At 38.7% G+C, this 14,929-nt stretch overlaps 2 protein-coding genes across 2 annotated transcripts in view; one reads left to right on the top strand and one right to left on the bottom strand.

Annotated features, from left to right (window-relative positions):
- Positions 1-14,929, top strand: part of CNTNAP4 (contactin associated protein family member 4) — a gene marked incomplete at both ends in the record, with an annotated part of 252,498 nt that overhangs the window by 131,966 nt on the left and 105,603 nt on the right. The gene's annotated exons all lie outside the window — the stretch shown is intronic.
- LOC311204036 (tubulin polymerization-promoting protein family member 2-like) lies at positions 11,083-12,922 on the bottom strand (the record flags this gene model as incomplete). The annotated part of the gene is given in 5 exon segments (XM_084278886.1): positions 11,083-11,271; positions 11,405-11,558; positions 11,712-11,888; positions 12,800-12,880; positions 12,882-12,922. Coding segments are annotated over 5 exon segments (642 nt in total).

Raw genomic sequence — 14,929 nt, 5'->3', positions numbered from 1 at the left:
TCTTCCACAGGCTGCAGTGGAAGAGCCATCTTCACCATAGTTTTCCCTACAGGCTCCATGGTAATCTCTGTTCCAGCACCTGGAGTATCTTCTCTTCCTCCTTCTTCACTAACCTTAATGTCTGCAAAGATGTTCCTCTCACATCTCTTTTCTACTTTCTCTGGCTTCAAAAGCTGCCACTAGTCTTTGGAGTATTTTTCCTTCTTAACTATGTTATGCCAAAGGCACTACCACTGTCACTGACTGGTCCATCTTGGAGCCAGTTGTTGGACTTAAAGGAACCTTCTAGCAGCTTCTTGCAGAAGCCACCCCTGTGCCTCATCATCCATCAAAAAGTTGCCATGCAAACCCAATACAGTGATCTTGCCATTTCAAATGTATGGTCTGAAGATGTATATTAATTTCTTCTTGATTTTTTTTTTAAACAAAACCACTAAATAAATTAGAAAAATTATATATATATATAAAAATATATATACACACATACATTTTTATATATATAAAAATAAAAATCACTCCAAATTAAGTTATGGCCTAGGTTTTGGTCTGAAGCATTTATAAATTTATATATACAATATTAGAATTCAATGGGGAAAAATGTTCTTGCATCATTGCTAACACAATGTACATGGCACAAAACCCCACAAAATCACCTCCCAAAAAAAAGCTATTCATGTTAAATGAATGTCTCTGAGCACAATAGGTTATAAACCATTTATAAATAGCAGCTCAATCCTCAGGAACAAAGATGCAAATGGAGTGTTAGAATTGTTATGAAATGATTAGAGAATGAGACAGAAAACATCATTACACTGCTGTGTAAATTTTGTTCATGTATTCAGTGCAGACCTGATCACCCATTTCTAAACCAATATAATAGAACTGGAAAAGATTCAGAGAATGATGATTTAAAAGATTAAAAAGGGGACAGCTGGTGTGAAAGAAATGACTGAATAGACTGGGATTCTTTGGCCTGGAAAAGAGAATATTGAGTATGGATGCAACAGAAATCTGTCAGCACAGTGGCATGAAAAGAAAGGAGGTCAGTTGTTCGTTGCCTCTCCCAGTACAGCAAAGCAGGAATCATGTACCCTGCTCATGACTCAACAAAACACATCCCTTTGGGGATGTTTGTTCTGAGTAGCCTTTTTAAACCTGTCCTTTGAAGACTAAATAGGGGATGCATCTTACAGTGTAGCATGCCTGACCGTTCATTTTATATAATGCATTTAGAAAAGAACTCAGTCTGATCATTATAGAAGTATCTTTATAGAAGATAATGGTCAGTGTTGTCACTAAAAACATTTTAGATAAAAGATCATATATATATATATATATATATATATATATATACACACACACATATATTCCATCAAAGTGAAAAATTATAGATGGCTGCTATAACAAAATAAATATTCTACATTTGATAGCATTCCCTAATACAGAAAATTTAAGTTTCTCTCTGTTTAAATCAATTGTACCAGGGGTTTGTGTCATATGGTAAACACATTCATGATACTGAGTTCTGAATGTTTGAATAATGGATAATCACATCATGGTATTTTCCATGGCTCTTATCTGTTTAGACAATATTTATAGTAATGCTATTATAATTTGTTTGAAGACAGATTTAGTTGTTCATATGGAATCTGCAATATGGTTAATAAGTGTTGTGTGGAATTCAAATTATGTCATACTCAGAAGGCAAATATTATTCAAGCTGAAAAATCTTGCTTAGAAAACAACCAATAGAGAAAATTCTTTTGAAACAGTGAAGAACCTGTAGCAACTTCTGGTTAGTATTGCCGGAAGATCATAGTCTTAAGGAAAAAAGAGTAGATATACTTTTATTAGACCCAGATACCCAGTGTTGTTATAATTTTACTTATAAAAAAGCTAAGTTTTAATAATAGTAATAATAATGGTAGTAACAATAATAATAAAATAAGGTTTATTGTTTAAGTAGAAGGCTGCCAATAATGTACTGCACAACTGTGGGTTGAATCGTAACTTTACTAACAATAAAATCTGAGTCATTTTTTGTTTGGTTTTGGTTTGTTTTATTTTGTTTTTTAAGGACAGCTTAATCAAGTTAGTTAACCTCAAGTTCATAAAGAAATCGCTTTGGTGTAGAAAAATAGATGCCATTTGCCCACTGTAAAAAAACCCCAAAACAACAGATACACCTTTTTAATGAAGATAATTCTAAGTCATATTTATTATTACATCTAAGTTTAGATGGAAAAATACGGAACATGAACATTTGCATGTGTGACAAACTTTGTTTCCATTCTTTAACAGCCACATTTTAACTCTCCAAAAGCAAAAACATTTGAAAGAATTTCTAAAGAAAAAAGAGACAGACAAGTGTATTTTCTATATATTACTTACTTAACAATCATTAAGATATTTTTGTTTATAGTATATCATTTTTTCTCCCTTTGTGGGAGAAATGGGAGAAAATGGAAAAGTACACAGCTAGGAAACAGACTTTATAAGTAAGAAATTTAAATAAATACAGTTTTTAAAAAATAGATTAGAAGAGATAAGAGAAAAAAAAAGAAATTCAAACCTTTGAAAGCACAAACTAGCTTTCTGAAAATACAAAGACGAGAAATAATTAAGTCTGCCAAATTCTAGCTTGCTGTAGTGAAACAATAAGAAACAGCTATGTTTCTAATTGGATTAAGTATCCATAGCTAATTTCCTCAGAAGCAGATTTTATTTAAGGAGGGCTTGAATGGTTGATTAATCTTGCGTATTTTCCTTAGTCTGGATAAAGTACACAACATTTGTTCTAACTTGCTGTATTGGTTCATTATGGCACATTTTCCACATTTCTTTTTCTTTCATGTAATAAGTTTTCTCTTTTTTTCCTGATTTCTATAATGAAAATTTATATTTTGATATTTTAAGTGACACTGTTATCCTTGAAAGACTGATTTAAAAGTGTGGGCTTAGTTTTTCTTTCATGTAAGATCAGATGTTCGCTTTGTTACAAAAAGGAGTCAATTCTGGTTAAAGAAATTGAATTATGAAACAGTGTTATAGCTGAGCAAAAATGATCACTTAGATGTGTTAGAATATTAAACATTCTGTATTTTACAAGTAGGTTTTACTGGTGTTTTCATTTTTTTGTTGTTGTTTTTTTTTTATACACTCCTGAGAGAGATGTACCTTCAAAGACAGCTTCTGCTTCTTCTGCTTTCTGTCACTGACAGTGGCTATCACTAATCTTCCGACTTTGATCATTTATGGGAGGCTATTTTTAGCATGGCGGGACTGCCATTAATGCTATTCTTTTACAGTACTTTCTGAGGAAATATGTCAATTCTAACATATTTTTGGTGATATGGATGACAATTTCATTCAGAAAAACCTTTATTTTGCCCAAACTCCCCTGTATTTTCCATAGTAAGAATATGTGGGTCATATTTGATGTACAGTTTACTTTTGTAACAATTTTTTTTTGTGTGTGTATATGGATATATCTGTCTCTTCATATATATATATGTATATATATACATATACATATATATATATACACACATACATATATATACATCTTGTAGGCCATACAGTCCAACCTACTTACCAAAATTAACATAAATACCATGGCAACAAAGGTCACATAGTAGTGTAGGGCAAACCTCTGTCAGCACAAGAGTGGATGACTTACATGGGCAGCAAAGAGAAGCATGCAAAAAAAGGACCCTGAAGTAGTCTACAAAAGCGCAGCTGGTTATTATAAACGCAGCGTTTTCTGATGCTGAGACACTGACTACCATCCAAGCTGAAGATGTATTCAAATGACCTGGGGCAACTAGTAAGGATCTCTCCATGATCATCTCAAAGCTTTGAGGTTTGCACTGCTTGCACAGCTCTGATGAGCTTTCTGTTAATTAGTTCTCCTAAGCTGGAGCTGGATGTCAGTTTCTTGGGCCATAATTGGAGAAAACTATGTAAACCTCTAGAATTCAAATTAATCTTTAGGTTTATAGTACTGCTTGAAGCTTTGGCTAAGAGATTGGAAAACTTACGACTGGGATGAAATAGGAGCTGATAGTTTTGTTTTTATTGTGGTCAGTGACTTCTGTCAGAGACCTCAGAATGAGGTGGATGAAGTAATTTACTCTTTTGTGAAGATGATAAAAACTATGTTGTAAAACCATGGAATAGCCCTAAACAGAGTAGAATTTGGGGAGACACAGTTTCTGAATCATGATCCTCAACTCAGAAAGTTCTAGAAAGTAACTTACTAAGAATATAATCTGCCCACAGACTTTATGTGAGATTTTGATCAGAAAAAAACATGCCATAAAAGTTAGGTAGTAGCACAGCAATCTGTTGCTGCAACCGCAGGTGGGAGTAGCTCTGTGGTTGGCAATAGAAAGTTGTTAGCCTAGAAGAAAGCTTGCTAAAACAGAAGAAACCTTGCAAAAAGTTTATGTCACTAAAGCAACATGTGCTAGATCCGTAATGCAGTAGTAGCTTACATCTGTTGTGCAAGGGAACTACCTGCACACTCACAGAAGTTTTCTACAGATCCCAGTAAGATTATTACAGAATCTAGTAAGATTTTCTTTCTACACAATCTATGTGGAGATTTCATGGGCTATCTCCAAACTTAGAGCCGAGCCAAGCATTCAGCAATTCGGACTACATGGTATAGGGTGGGGCTACACCAGACTTGGTTACAAGATTTTTTACAGTGAAATGGCATTTTCTCTTATTTTCGCTGACATGTATATATTTCTGTTTGTTAAAACTATTTAGGTAAGAAACTACATTATTGCCATTTTTTGATAAAACTCTTATCTTAAAGCTCTTTTATGATACATACATTTACATACACAGGTATGCTCAGATGGGGACAGACTTCTGTACAATTGTCTGTCTAGATCATTAGCAGCCAAAAGGTATTAGAGCCACCTCAGATCCTAGGAGCAAGTGTCAGATAGAAGTACTTGATTTATCCATTTAGTATGATGGTGAGGAGTAATTATTTTGGGCACTGGCTAGCAAGGTTACTGGAGGAAAACCAAGATAGGTAAGTGGTAAGCATGTTGAATTACTTATATTAGAATTTTTTTCTTTCTCCTTAATTAAACACAAAAGTATGTAAAAAACCATCTGGAAAAAAAATCTGCCAAAATATCAAGCCATTAGAACAACATAAAAAATACAGCATGTCATCTTACAGATGATCCATATTCAAAGAGCAACTTTCATAACCTTTATCTGTAAATAACAAATAAACTGAAGAATAATGAAGTCTGGATGTTCCTGGTTTATGTTCATTCATCAGCTTCAGTCATCCTAGCTTCTAATTATGGTCCTAATTTTTTTTATTGCTTGCAACAGTTTCCTTAATTTTTTCTCCGTCTTCTACATCTTTGCTACAATGAGTGAGACTCCTGGATTGCAGTTCTGTGTATGCTAAAAGCCGACCACTACGTAGACTTCCAACTTCTAGAATGGCCTTTCTTCTATAAGATATGTTAATTTAAATCTCTTCCTTTGCCAACTAATGAGAAAAGACCAGGAAGACTGACAGTCATCATGATTATACAAGCCTTCTTAGATACCACAGAGGTCTAAAGAAATCTTGTGCTTTCCTAGTGATTATTACACTTGTAAGACTCCCCGTAGGATAAGACTTCACAGAGACCTAATGACAGATAAAACTTCAGACCTAATAAAAAAACCAGTATGTGTACCAAGACTAAAAATTTCAAAGTCCTTTTTTTTATTATTTTTCAGTTCTGAGTTTCAGTGAATATTTTAAAATAAACATAGAGATGCTCACATGCATATATCTTAAGAAAACCTCATTTTAAACTATACTATGTAGCTTTAAATAACAAAAATACTGTAAAAATGGTAACTGATTTTAATAGTTACATGAAGCAATTACATAGTACGTACTGAATTAATGTTTGTGATGTAGCCTTATCCATTTGATAAGGTATTGTGTTCTAATTGTTTGCTATTTTATTCTTTCTGTATTTATGTTGATGAAGGATACATTTTAAAAGCATTTACCAAACTATGTGAAATTGTGAAAAAATATCTTACTTACTTTATTTTATGACAAAAAAAAACCCAACCCTAAATGTGACCTTAATTATCATATTAAATACAAAATTAATTACATTTGCAATAAAAATGCATTAAAAAAAATTTCGTCACTGTGTTAAATGAAGTGTAGTTTGGTAACTGAAGAATGATTTCCATATTCTAACAGACCTAAAAATACATACAGTTGATACACTATTAAATTGTCGTGTCCTTTTCCTGTACTTTTTTGACAACACTTCTGATTAGCAAGATATTAATATACAGTGCAGAAGCAGTCTTCATTTATAATTGGCTTTATTTTTGATTTATTTAATTATGACAAAGGTTTTGAGGAGCAAAAGAGAAGGTGCCCATTATGTAGGCCAGACTCTATTACAGAATGAAATCAGTTTAATTCAAAACTTGACATTCATAAGCAATAAAAGCAAATAAACAAACATATAAGTACATAATGTAGCTGCCATTGAGTAAGAGCTGATAATTAAAAAAAAAAAATAAATTGGATATTAAGAGTTGGAATCTTAGGTCCTCAGAATGACTGAGTTGACTTCTTTGAGCACTTCCAACTGCTTATTCACTGCATCATTCACTATGAGACAGACTGCCTGCATGCAGTGATGAAGACTTTTAACCTCTTTTCTTTTGCAGACTGTGCTTCCATTTCTTATATTTTTAAAACATGTTGTGTTTGTCTTTAATTGTTCAGTCAGTTATACTGTATTACTATCTCAAAGTTTTTAATCTTTGCACTTTTAGTACTTGGAGGCAATTGCTCCTTATTTGTGTTGCTCAATTGTGATGAAGCAACTTCTTTCTTGATCTCTGACTTGATTTATTTGCCTTGATTTGGGTCTTCCTAAGGAAATAGAATGAAGTTTCTACTGTCATAAAAACATACTAAAATTCACTGATCAAAGACAAGGAACAAGCTGTCCTACACTGTAGAGATAAAATGTTTTTCAAAACTGGGTTCACTGGAGCATCCCTGTGGCCACATGTCAGTGGTGCTCTCATTATTTCTTTTGATGAAATAAAAATACTAAATAAGCTTAAATACTTGCTGTCCTCAAAAGTGAATGGTGTATAAAACTCTATGTTGTTAGTATCAGTTGTAAATGAGAGAGAAGTATCCTCAGTAGAATTGCTTTTATCTCATGCAATTTACATTTATAAATTAGATTAAGAATACTTCTGCTAATATACATCTCTGGCACTTTATTTTTCCTTCTTTCAGGTAAGGAATAATTTTTAGATGAAATTTGGTGTTTGTTAAATGGTTCAGTTGATATTTTTGTTTCATCTTTCTTTAAAGAAACCCTACAGAAGATAAAAAATAAAATAAATACATGGTTCTGCTAGTAGAACTATAATTCAGATTTGTACCTGAATTCCTTCAAGTTGTCAGGTATTTAGATCTCAGTTTGAATGTATTTCAAAAGCATTTCAAAATCAGTTTATGTGTTTATATGCATTGTTTTTTCTAGATATTAATTTTTTGTTCCCTTCTGCCTTCTACCTATTTTTTTCCAGAGACATGAACTAGGTAGTGATGACAAGCAAACTAGAATTGAGGCAGCTATACATACCTACTCCAGCAAAGTACTACACCAAAGCCAGTTACCACCTAAGCAAGATTGATTATGTTAAAATAATACACAGGCAGTAAAATTCAAATGTGTAAAATACTTTGTTACAGATTCATTCAGCTTCCGATACATCTAACACTCATCTAAAGTTGTTATTAAAATTAGTTTGTGTGGTGGTTTAGGCCTGGCTGGAGGCCAGACGCCCACCAAAGTCAGTCTATCATGCCCCTTTTTAGTTGGACAGGGGAGAAAATATATACTGAGAGGCTTAGGAGCCAAGATAAGGACAGGGAAAGATCATCCCATAATCAATGTCATGGGCAAAACAGAATCAACACAGAGTGAAGGAAAGAAAACTCTCAAATTTATGACAATGCACTGCACACACAGTAAAACCAGAGTCAGATAATGAGACGCACAACCATATCTTAAAGCACCTTCCCCCCAACCCTCCCTTCTTAAAAGACTTCTCTTTAGCCATGTTTTTACTCCCTTCTTCCCCCCTCATTGTGGCATGGGGGGTGGGGGGGGGGGGGGCAAGGACTGGGGAAATGGGGTTCTTGGTCATTTCTTCATTAGCTGTTTTCCTTTTCCAGATCTTAAAACACTTCTACCTTCCCCTCCACCCCTCCCTTCTTAGCAGACTTCACTCTAGTCATGATTTCACTCCCTTCTTCCCCTCCCGCCCCCTGCCATTATGGCACAGAGAGGGGCAGGGACTGGGAAAATGGGGGCTTCAGTCAGTTCCTTGCAAGTTGTTTTCCTTCTTGGCTGGGGGGGACATGCATTCCACACACCCTACCCCTGCTGCACCGTGGGGTCCCACCCACGGGAGACAGTCCTCCATGAACTCCAACGTGAGTCCTGTCCCACAGGGCTTCAGCTCTTCATTCTCTGCCCCAGCGTGGGTCACTGCTATGGTGGGCAGTCATAAATCACAATGTCTCTCAGTCCCCGTCCTCCACGGGGTCACCAGCCTCCCCCCAGCAAACCTGTTCCAACACGAATCTCTCCCTTGCTCATCTCTGTGTCTCTGTCTCTCTCCATGGGCTGCAAGTGCTGGCAGGGGCTTGCTCCAACGCGGGTCACAGCATCTCCTGTATATCTCCACCTGCTCCATCCAGTGTGGGGCCTCTCCATGGGCTGCAGGTGGGGGGTCTCGGCCTTTTCCATGGGCTGTGGGGGGACACCCACTCCACCATGGCTTTTCTCCACAGGCTGGAGGGGCATATTTCTCTCTGGCACCTGGTGTGCCTCCTCCCCCACCCTTCACTGGCCTTGGTGTCTGCACAGCTCCTTATATCTTCTCACTCTCTTCTCCAGTGGCAAACAGCAGCTGCTTGCTGTTTTTTTTTCCTCCTGTATGTGATTCACAGAGGTGTTGTGACCGTCGCCGATTGGCTTGGCCTTGGTCAGCAGCAACTCTGTTCTTGAATCGGCCAATATTTACTCTTTGGGGCCTGCAGAAAACTTCTAGCTCCATCTCACAGAAGCTGTTTTCTGAAGCCCCCGGTCTCTCTCCCAGCACCCAGCTACTCGAAACTGTGACAGTTTGAAATCTTGTTTCACAAATGTAGTAAAAGAGCTAATGCTCTAATCGTCAAGATCATTGTAGATGAAAAGAGGATTTCTATGGGGATCTAACTTCCACAAATACTGTCTACATTAAAAAAAATAAGGAAAGCAAAAGTAATTCTGATTTTTATCAATATTTAATTATTGCTATCTTTTCCTACCCTATGCAATGAGATGCCATCCACTCCCAGTTTTGGTTAAAGAATGGGTTTAAGAACAGTTTCTGTGCACTGTGGAATGGTATGTTTTCTCCTAGAAAAGTTATTTAAACAGGGTGTGTTTAGAATATCTAAATTAACAAAATAAAAAAGTAGCATTAAGACCATAGTTGAGGAAAGAAATTCTAGTTGTAGAGGTGTCACTTTGCATGACATTTGATCATAGTTTTCACTTTTGCTGAGGACTCTCACTGCCTTCAAGCTTTGTCATAGCTATTAGACATAAAAAATATAAATTATTCTGGAAGTCATTGTAATAGAACAATAGCAACGCTGTCCTGTAGCAGAACTATGGGGCTTTGAATGTCTCACAAGCATATTGCTGGCATGAGAGCCTCTTTCTAGTGTGACCATGTTGAACAACTGGAAAGCAGAATTTGTTGTTTCTTTCATTTAAGGAGGATAATTTTTAATATAAAGAACTGCATCTCATATCAATTATGCCTTTTCTCTAACATTCTATGCAGTAGACAGCTATTATTGAAAGAAAAAGGTTGAAAGTCAAGGAAGAAATATCTTCTGCGGTGGACTGTACAATCTATACAAATCCAAACCCATGGCAAACATTTTTCTCACTGATCCATATTTTAGCTTTAACACTTCCTGACAAATTTATGCAATTTAATTTTTGTCAGGATTACATAAAATGCAGAGATTAGCAGGACAAGTTGCCAGCGCCATTCCCATGTATTCCATTGCCTCCAGGGATGAAGCAGAGCAATGGTTACTCATGTCATGTGCACTGAATGGAATTTGTTCCCATTTAACCGCATGTAAGATCTCATTCCTGAGTTGGGAACCCTTGAAAGACCCTTGAAATCTCAAATTGAGTGCTATTTTCCATCTGTTTTAGCAGCAAGGTGTTCATATACTTGTGTATTCTTACTCATCTGTTCTTGTGATTCATTTCTCACTTGCTGTAATACCATTAGCGTGGAGCTAGATCTGAGTAATATTCACAGTAACACTAAGGACTATAAAGCAAATATTTTAATGCCTACCTTTGTGATAAATCAATGCCAGTGTAAGGTGGACTTAAAAACTATGTCATTTGACATGACTGTATTCTGTATTTTTAAACTGGGGTTCAGCAGTTGGGACAACAGAAGTCAAAACATTTCCTGACTAATTTATTTTTCTTAGTCAACAGAGAAGATTAGAAATGTTCTGTAAATATGGGATTAGAGTTCAATGAGGATGATCTGGTTTAGCTTTTCAACATAAAGTAATGCATCAGAATTATTGTTAATATTGTATTAGTAGCTTTCAGTTCTTCTATTTTCCAGCAGATAGTCTCTTATGAAGAAAGCTAGTGAATATCACTTGTGTCTTTAGGCCATGAAGCATATGTCATATTTTCCCACTTTCCCATAGGTCCCCATGACCCATGGACTTTGCTTCAGAAGGCAAGCTTGTGCTTGGATTTAATCCTAACACATAGAAGGCAAAGTGTGGTTGGATGAGGAATCTGCATCACTCTTTGGAGTTATCCAGTGCCCACACCATCAATTCCCACCCTGGCAGACTTGAGGTGCACAGACACAGAAGGCTGTTTGCATGAGATGTTTATTTGCCTCTACTTGCATGACACAGGGGAAGAGTCCTTGTTTCATTAAGAAGTTTCAGTCCTTGTGTGTCTGGTCATAGGTGCCAGCTCCCTTGTAGGCTCCAACATAGCCACTGTTGTCTGTCAGGTCCTGGCGGCCAGCAAGACCCTTCCCTTTGCCACTCTCATCAAAACGCTCTTTGTGGCTGCCAGTGTATTTGCTGGTGTCCGTGAGCCTCTCGACTCCACCAACCTTGGTGGCTTTCTGCAAGAAAGGAGGCAAGCAAGAGGCAGCCAAAATTAGGAAACAGCTCACAAACAAGCTCTTCCCTAGGGACAACACATGTCCCTACAGCAGGGATGAATGATCCCATGGCAGCTCAAGGTGGCATACTCACTGTGGCACCCACGCTGCCAGGCTCCTTCCCCTTGATGAGGTCATACACAGCTTGCAGTGCTTCCTCTGGTGATTTGTCCTTGAAGCGCTTGCGGCAGAGCTCCGTCATGGCCTGCTGGAACTCATCAAAGGTGATGGTGCGAGCACCCTTGGTCCTGTGGTGAGGGGAGACCAAGAGGAAAGTTGCCTCTCCACTGGGTGGTGATGGGGTGAGACACCCCCAGGGCTGCTTGTAGCAAGACAGCCTGCCTACTTCCTGCCATCCTGCCTCCCACCCTGCTGTGCTGCCCAACACATAAAACACTCACTTGACTTTGTTGAATATGATGTCAATGTCAGTGCTGGTCACAGCTTTCCCATCCATCACCCCACACTCTTTGCACATCTTGGAGAAGTTTTTCCCCGTCATGTCATTGCCACTGGCAGATGTGTCACCGTATACTGCAAATTTACGGAAAGCAGTTTCTACTTCCGACATGTTGCTGCTGTGGAGACAAAACGTTGGAAGGGAAGGAGCTGAGTAACCATCTGCAGCTGCTGGATACACATTCATGTCCCACACACCTCATGTCCAGCATGGGTGTCCCAACCCACCATCATGGGACACCCATGATGACCACACAGGTGTTGACACAGAATTCCTGGAATCAGGTCCCTGTCCTTGCAGGGTTGGGAGCCAAGTCAGGGAAAAGGATGGATGGAGGTGGGGCTCAGGAGTGAATTGATGACATCTGTATGTGAAAGAACAAGGCACTCAAAGCTTCTGAACCTTTTTGAAGTACAAGTTTCAGTTAGCCTGTCTCAATAGCAAATGCTTGCATCTGTAAGCTAATTTACGCTTTGCCTGTTATTTGAGATAGAGTCCAAATTTGTCTTCCAGACCCCAGGTAAGTCCCTAAAACTCCTAGAACGTTTTCCAGGTAATCACTAAGGAGTTTATCCTATCTTCCCCATCACATTTCGACCCCTGCACTACTTCCTGGATTGGGTTGACCAACACCAATAAATTTTCCACTACCGATCAATTTAGATCACTGCAACAAGGTGTCTGCAAACATAAAAGCCATTGATTACATTGTTAATCAGGCTACTACAACTTGGGCTGCCAGCTTCTGCTGCTTAAGAGACACCCTCACACCCTTCTGAAATACTTAGCCCCTCCTACAGCCTTGTGCTTCACCCAGGGGCTCTGGGTCTCAAGTTTGTCTGCGGACTGCCATTTAACATAAACCTTGTGCAGGTCTGCACCGCTCCAGATCAAAAATCACTTAGGCTTGTATGAGGGAGGCTGTGTGCTGAGAGCATAAAGGGGCAGCAAGGGGGCTCTGGGTGTCCTTGGTAGGGGCCCTCCCAGGACCTTTGGCCTCCTTCCCTGGGAAGTTTGGACTCAACTCACCTGCATGAGCTGGCCATGATGTTGATGTCAGTGCTACTGGCACTTTTTCTGCTGTTCTGGAGGCAGCGGGCACCCAGAGTCGCCCCTCATGCCAATTGTGACCTCAGCACCCATGTATATCATAGTCTGTGGAAGGCTCACCACAGGGTCGTGCAGGGGTGGAAGGAGGAGAGGAGAGGAGAGGGAAAAACCCTGTGCCACTAGAAATGTGGTGTTCCAAACCCCTTGGTGGGGTTATTAGACTTTCAGAGCACTCTGGGACACAAAAGACCCAAATACTGCACACTCTTCAGCTAGTGTAAGCATTGGGAATTCCCGTCATGCACTGGGACAGGTACTCCAAAGGGAATGGCCATTTACCCCTACAGCTAGTAAACGTAGCCAGTCCTTGCTCCTCCTTCCTCAAGGAGCTGACCTGCTGGCAGCATACTCATGCCCTGGCTAAGGGATGTGCCTGCACCACTTTGTGGGTCACTGGGAAATGAATAACTCCTAGAGGAAGGGTGGGGTGGGAAGAGGGAGAGACATAACACATCATAACACCTGCAGAAAAATTTTGAGAAACAGTTTTCCCCTCATAATGTAACATAACATAGATGAAAACTGGATCTGGGAAGTTCAGGCCAGAAGTAAGGCTCAGCTTGCACCCTTATAGTCAAACAACATTTGTAGGGGTACTGTGATTGTGTACTGTTAAAAAAAAGCAATTAATCTTTGTGGCCCATGTAATATTAAATTAATGTGCCTTCATTGGATGATTTATTTATTTTCCTTAAGCTGTGCCTAGCAAGGTGGAACCATGTATAAAATACCTTATTTCAGAAAAAAATTATTCTCACCACTAAGTAACAGGCATGTAATTTCCAGTCCTGCTGTTGATCACAGCAAACCCACAGAGGTAGGGTGAGCTTGACCACAACTCCATCGTGATCAATGGAGTTATTAAAATTTATACCTGCAAAGAAACTGGCATACCTGATACAATAGGTGTGTTCTGAACTTATGCCATGGAGTGGACAACTCTGAGAAGCTTCTACAAAGCTTAAAATATTCTTCTTCCATTTGTATTTGGAAATTTAATTTAATGATATTTTTGTGGAGACCTTTGCCTATTGTCTCATTCCCCACTGTGCAGGAACCCAACTCACTCTCTACATGCCCTTCTTTTGTGGTTTAGCTTCAGCCAGCGCCTGATCACCATACAGCTGCTTGCTCACTTCACCCCTACAGCAGGGGTAAAAGTGGGGGAAAAAAGACTGTGGATGCAAAAGCAAAGCTTATTAGTTGATGTAAGAACAGTTTACTGGGACATTAGAGAGAGGGAGAAAGAATAACAACAGGATTTATAGCAAAATATACAAAACTGGTGATACACAAATGCAGTTTCTCACCAAAACACACCACTCAGTCTGTACGGCTCATAGGTGTCCCAAAGCTGGACCATCCCCCAAAACTGTGCATCCTGGAGCCAAGAACTCCTCCTCCCCACCAGCTTCCCTTTGTGCTGAGCATGATGTCATTGGTATGGAATACCCCCTTTGGACAGTTTGTGTCACCTGTCCTGGCTGTGTCCCCTCCCAGCTTCCTGGGCACCCCCCACCTTCTTGTTAGCAGGGCAGCAGGAAAAGCTTAAAAGTCCTTGGCTGCTTGGCAACAACTAAAACATCAGTGTGTTACCAGCACTGCTCTCATCCTAACTCACAAATATGGCATTCCACTCGCTGATAGAAAATTAAGTGTATCCCATCCAAACCCAGGAGACCTTCCCATTGGTGAAGGTCTCAGTCATAACAATCTCAATCATTTCTCCCTTTCTTTCCACAGTCAGAACGTTTGCTGAGATTTGCAATTGTGTCCTTTCTGTTCCGATACATTGTTCTTGATTGCTTTCATTGCATGACATATTTACTAGTCACTTCTATTTGCAAATCACTTATTTGTATTTAAATGCAGAAAATTACAGAAAAGGCTTATATACCATTATTTTGCCGCTCAGGGTACCCGAATCTGGTGGTTAGAGTAACTGGATTCTGCGTCAGAGACAAAATTTCCATGTGACAAATACCTAGGAACTGGTTATTATTTCATTCACTAGTAAGAAATCCTACTGTGACATTTAGAACACATCCC

The sequence above is a fragment of the Gallinula chloropus genome (assembly GCF_964237585.1).
Source record: "Gallinula chloropus genome assembly, chromosome: Z".
NCBI classification, from domain to species: Eukaryota; Metazoa; Chordata; class Aves; order Gruiformes; family Rallidae; genus Gallinula; species Gallinula chloropus.
Note: the sequence above shows the minus strand (reverse complement) of the source record. Positions and strands in the feature narration are given on the sequence as shown.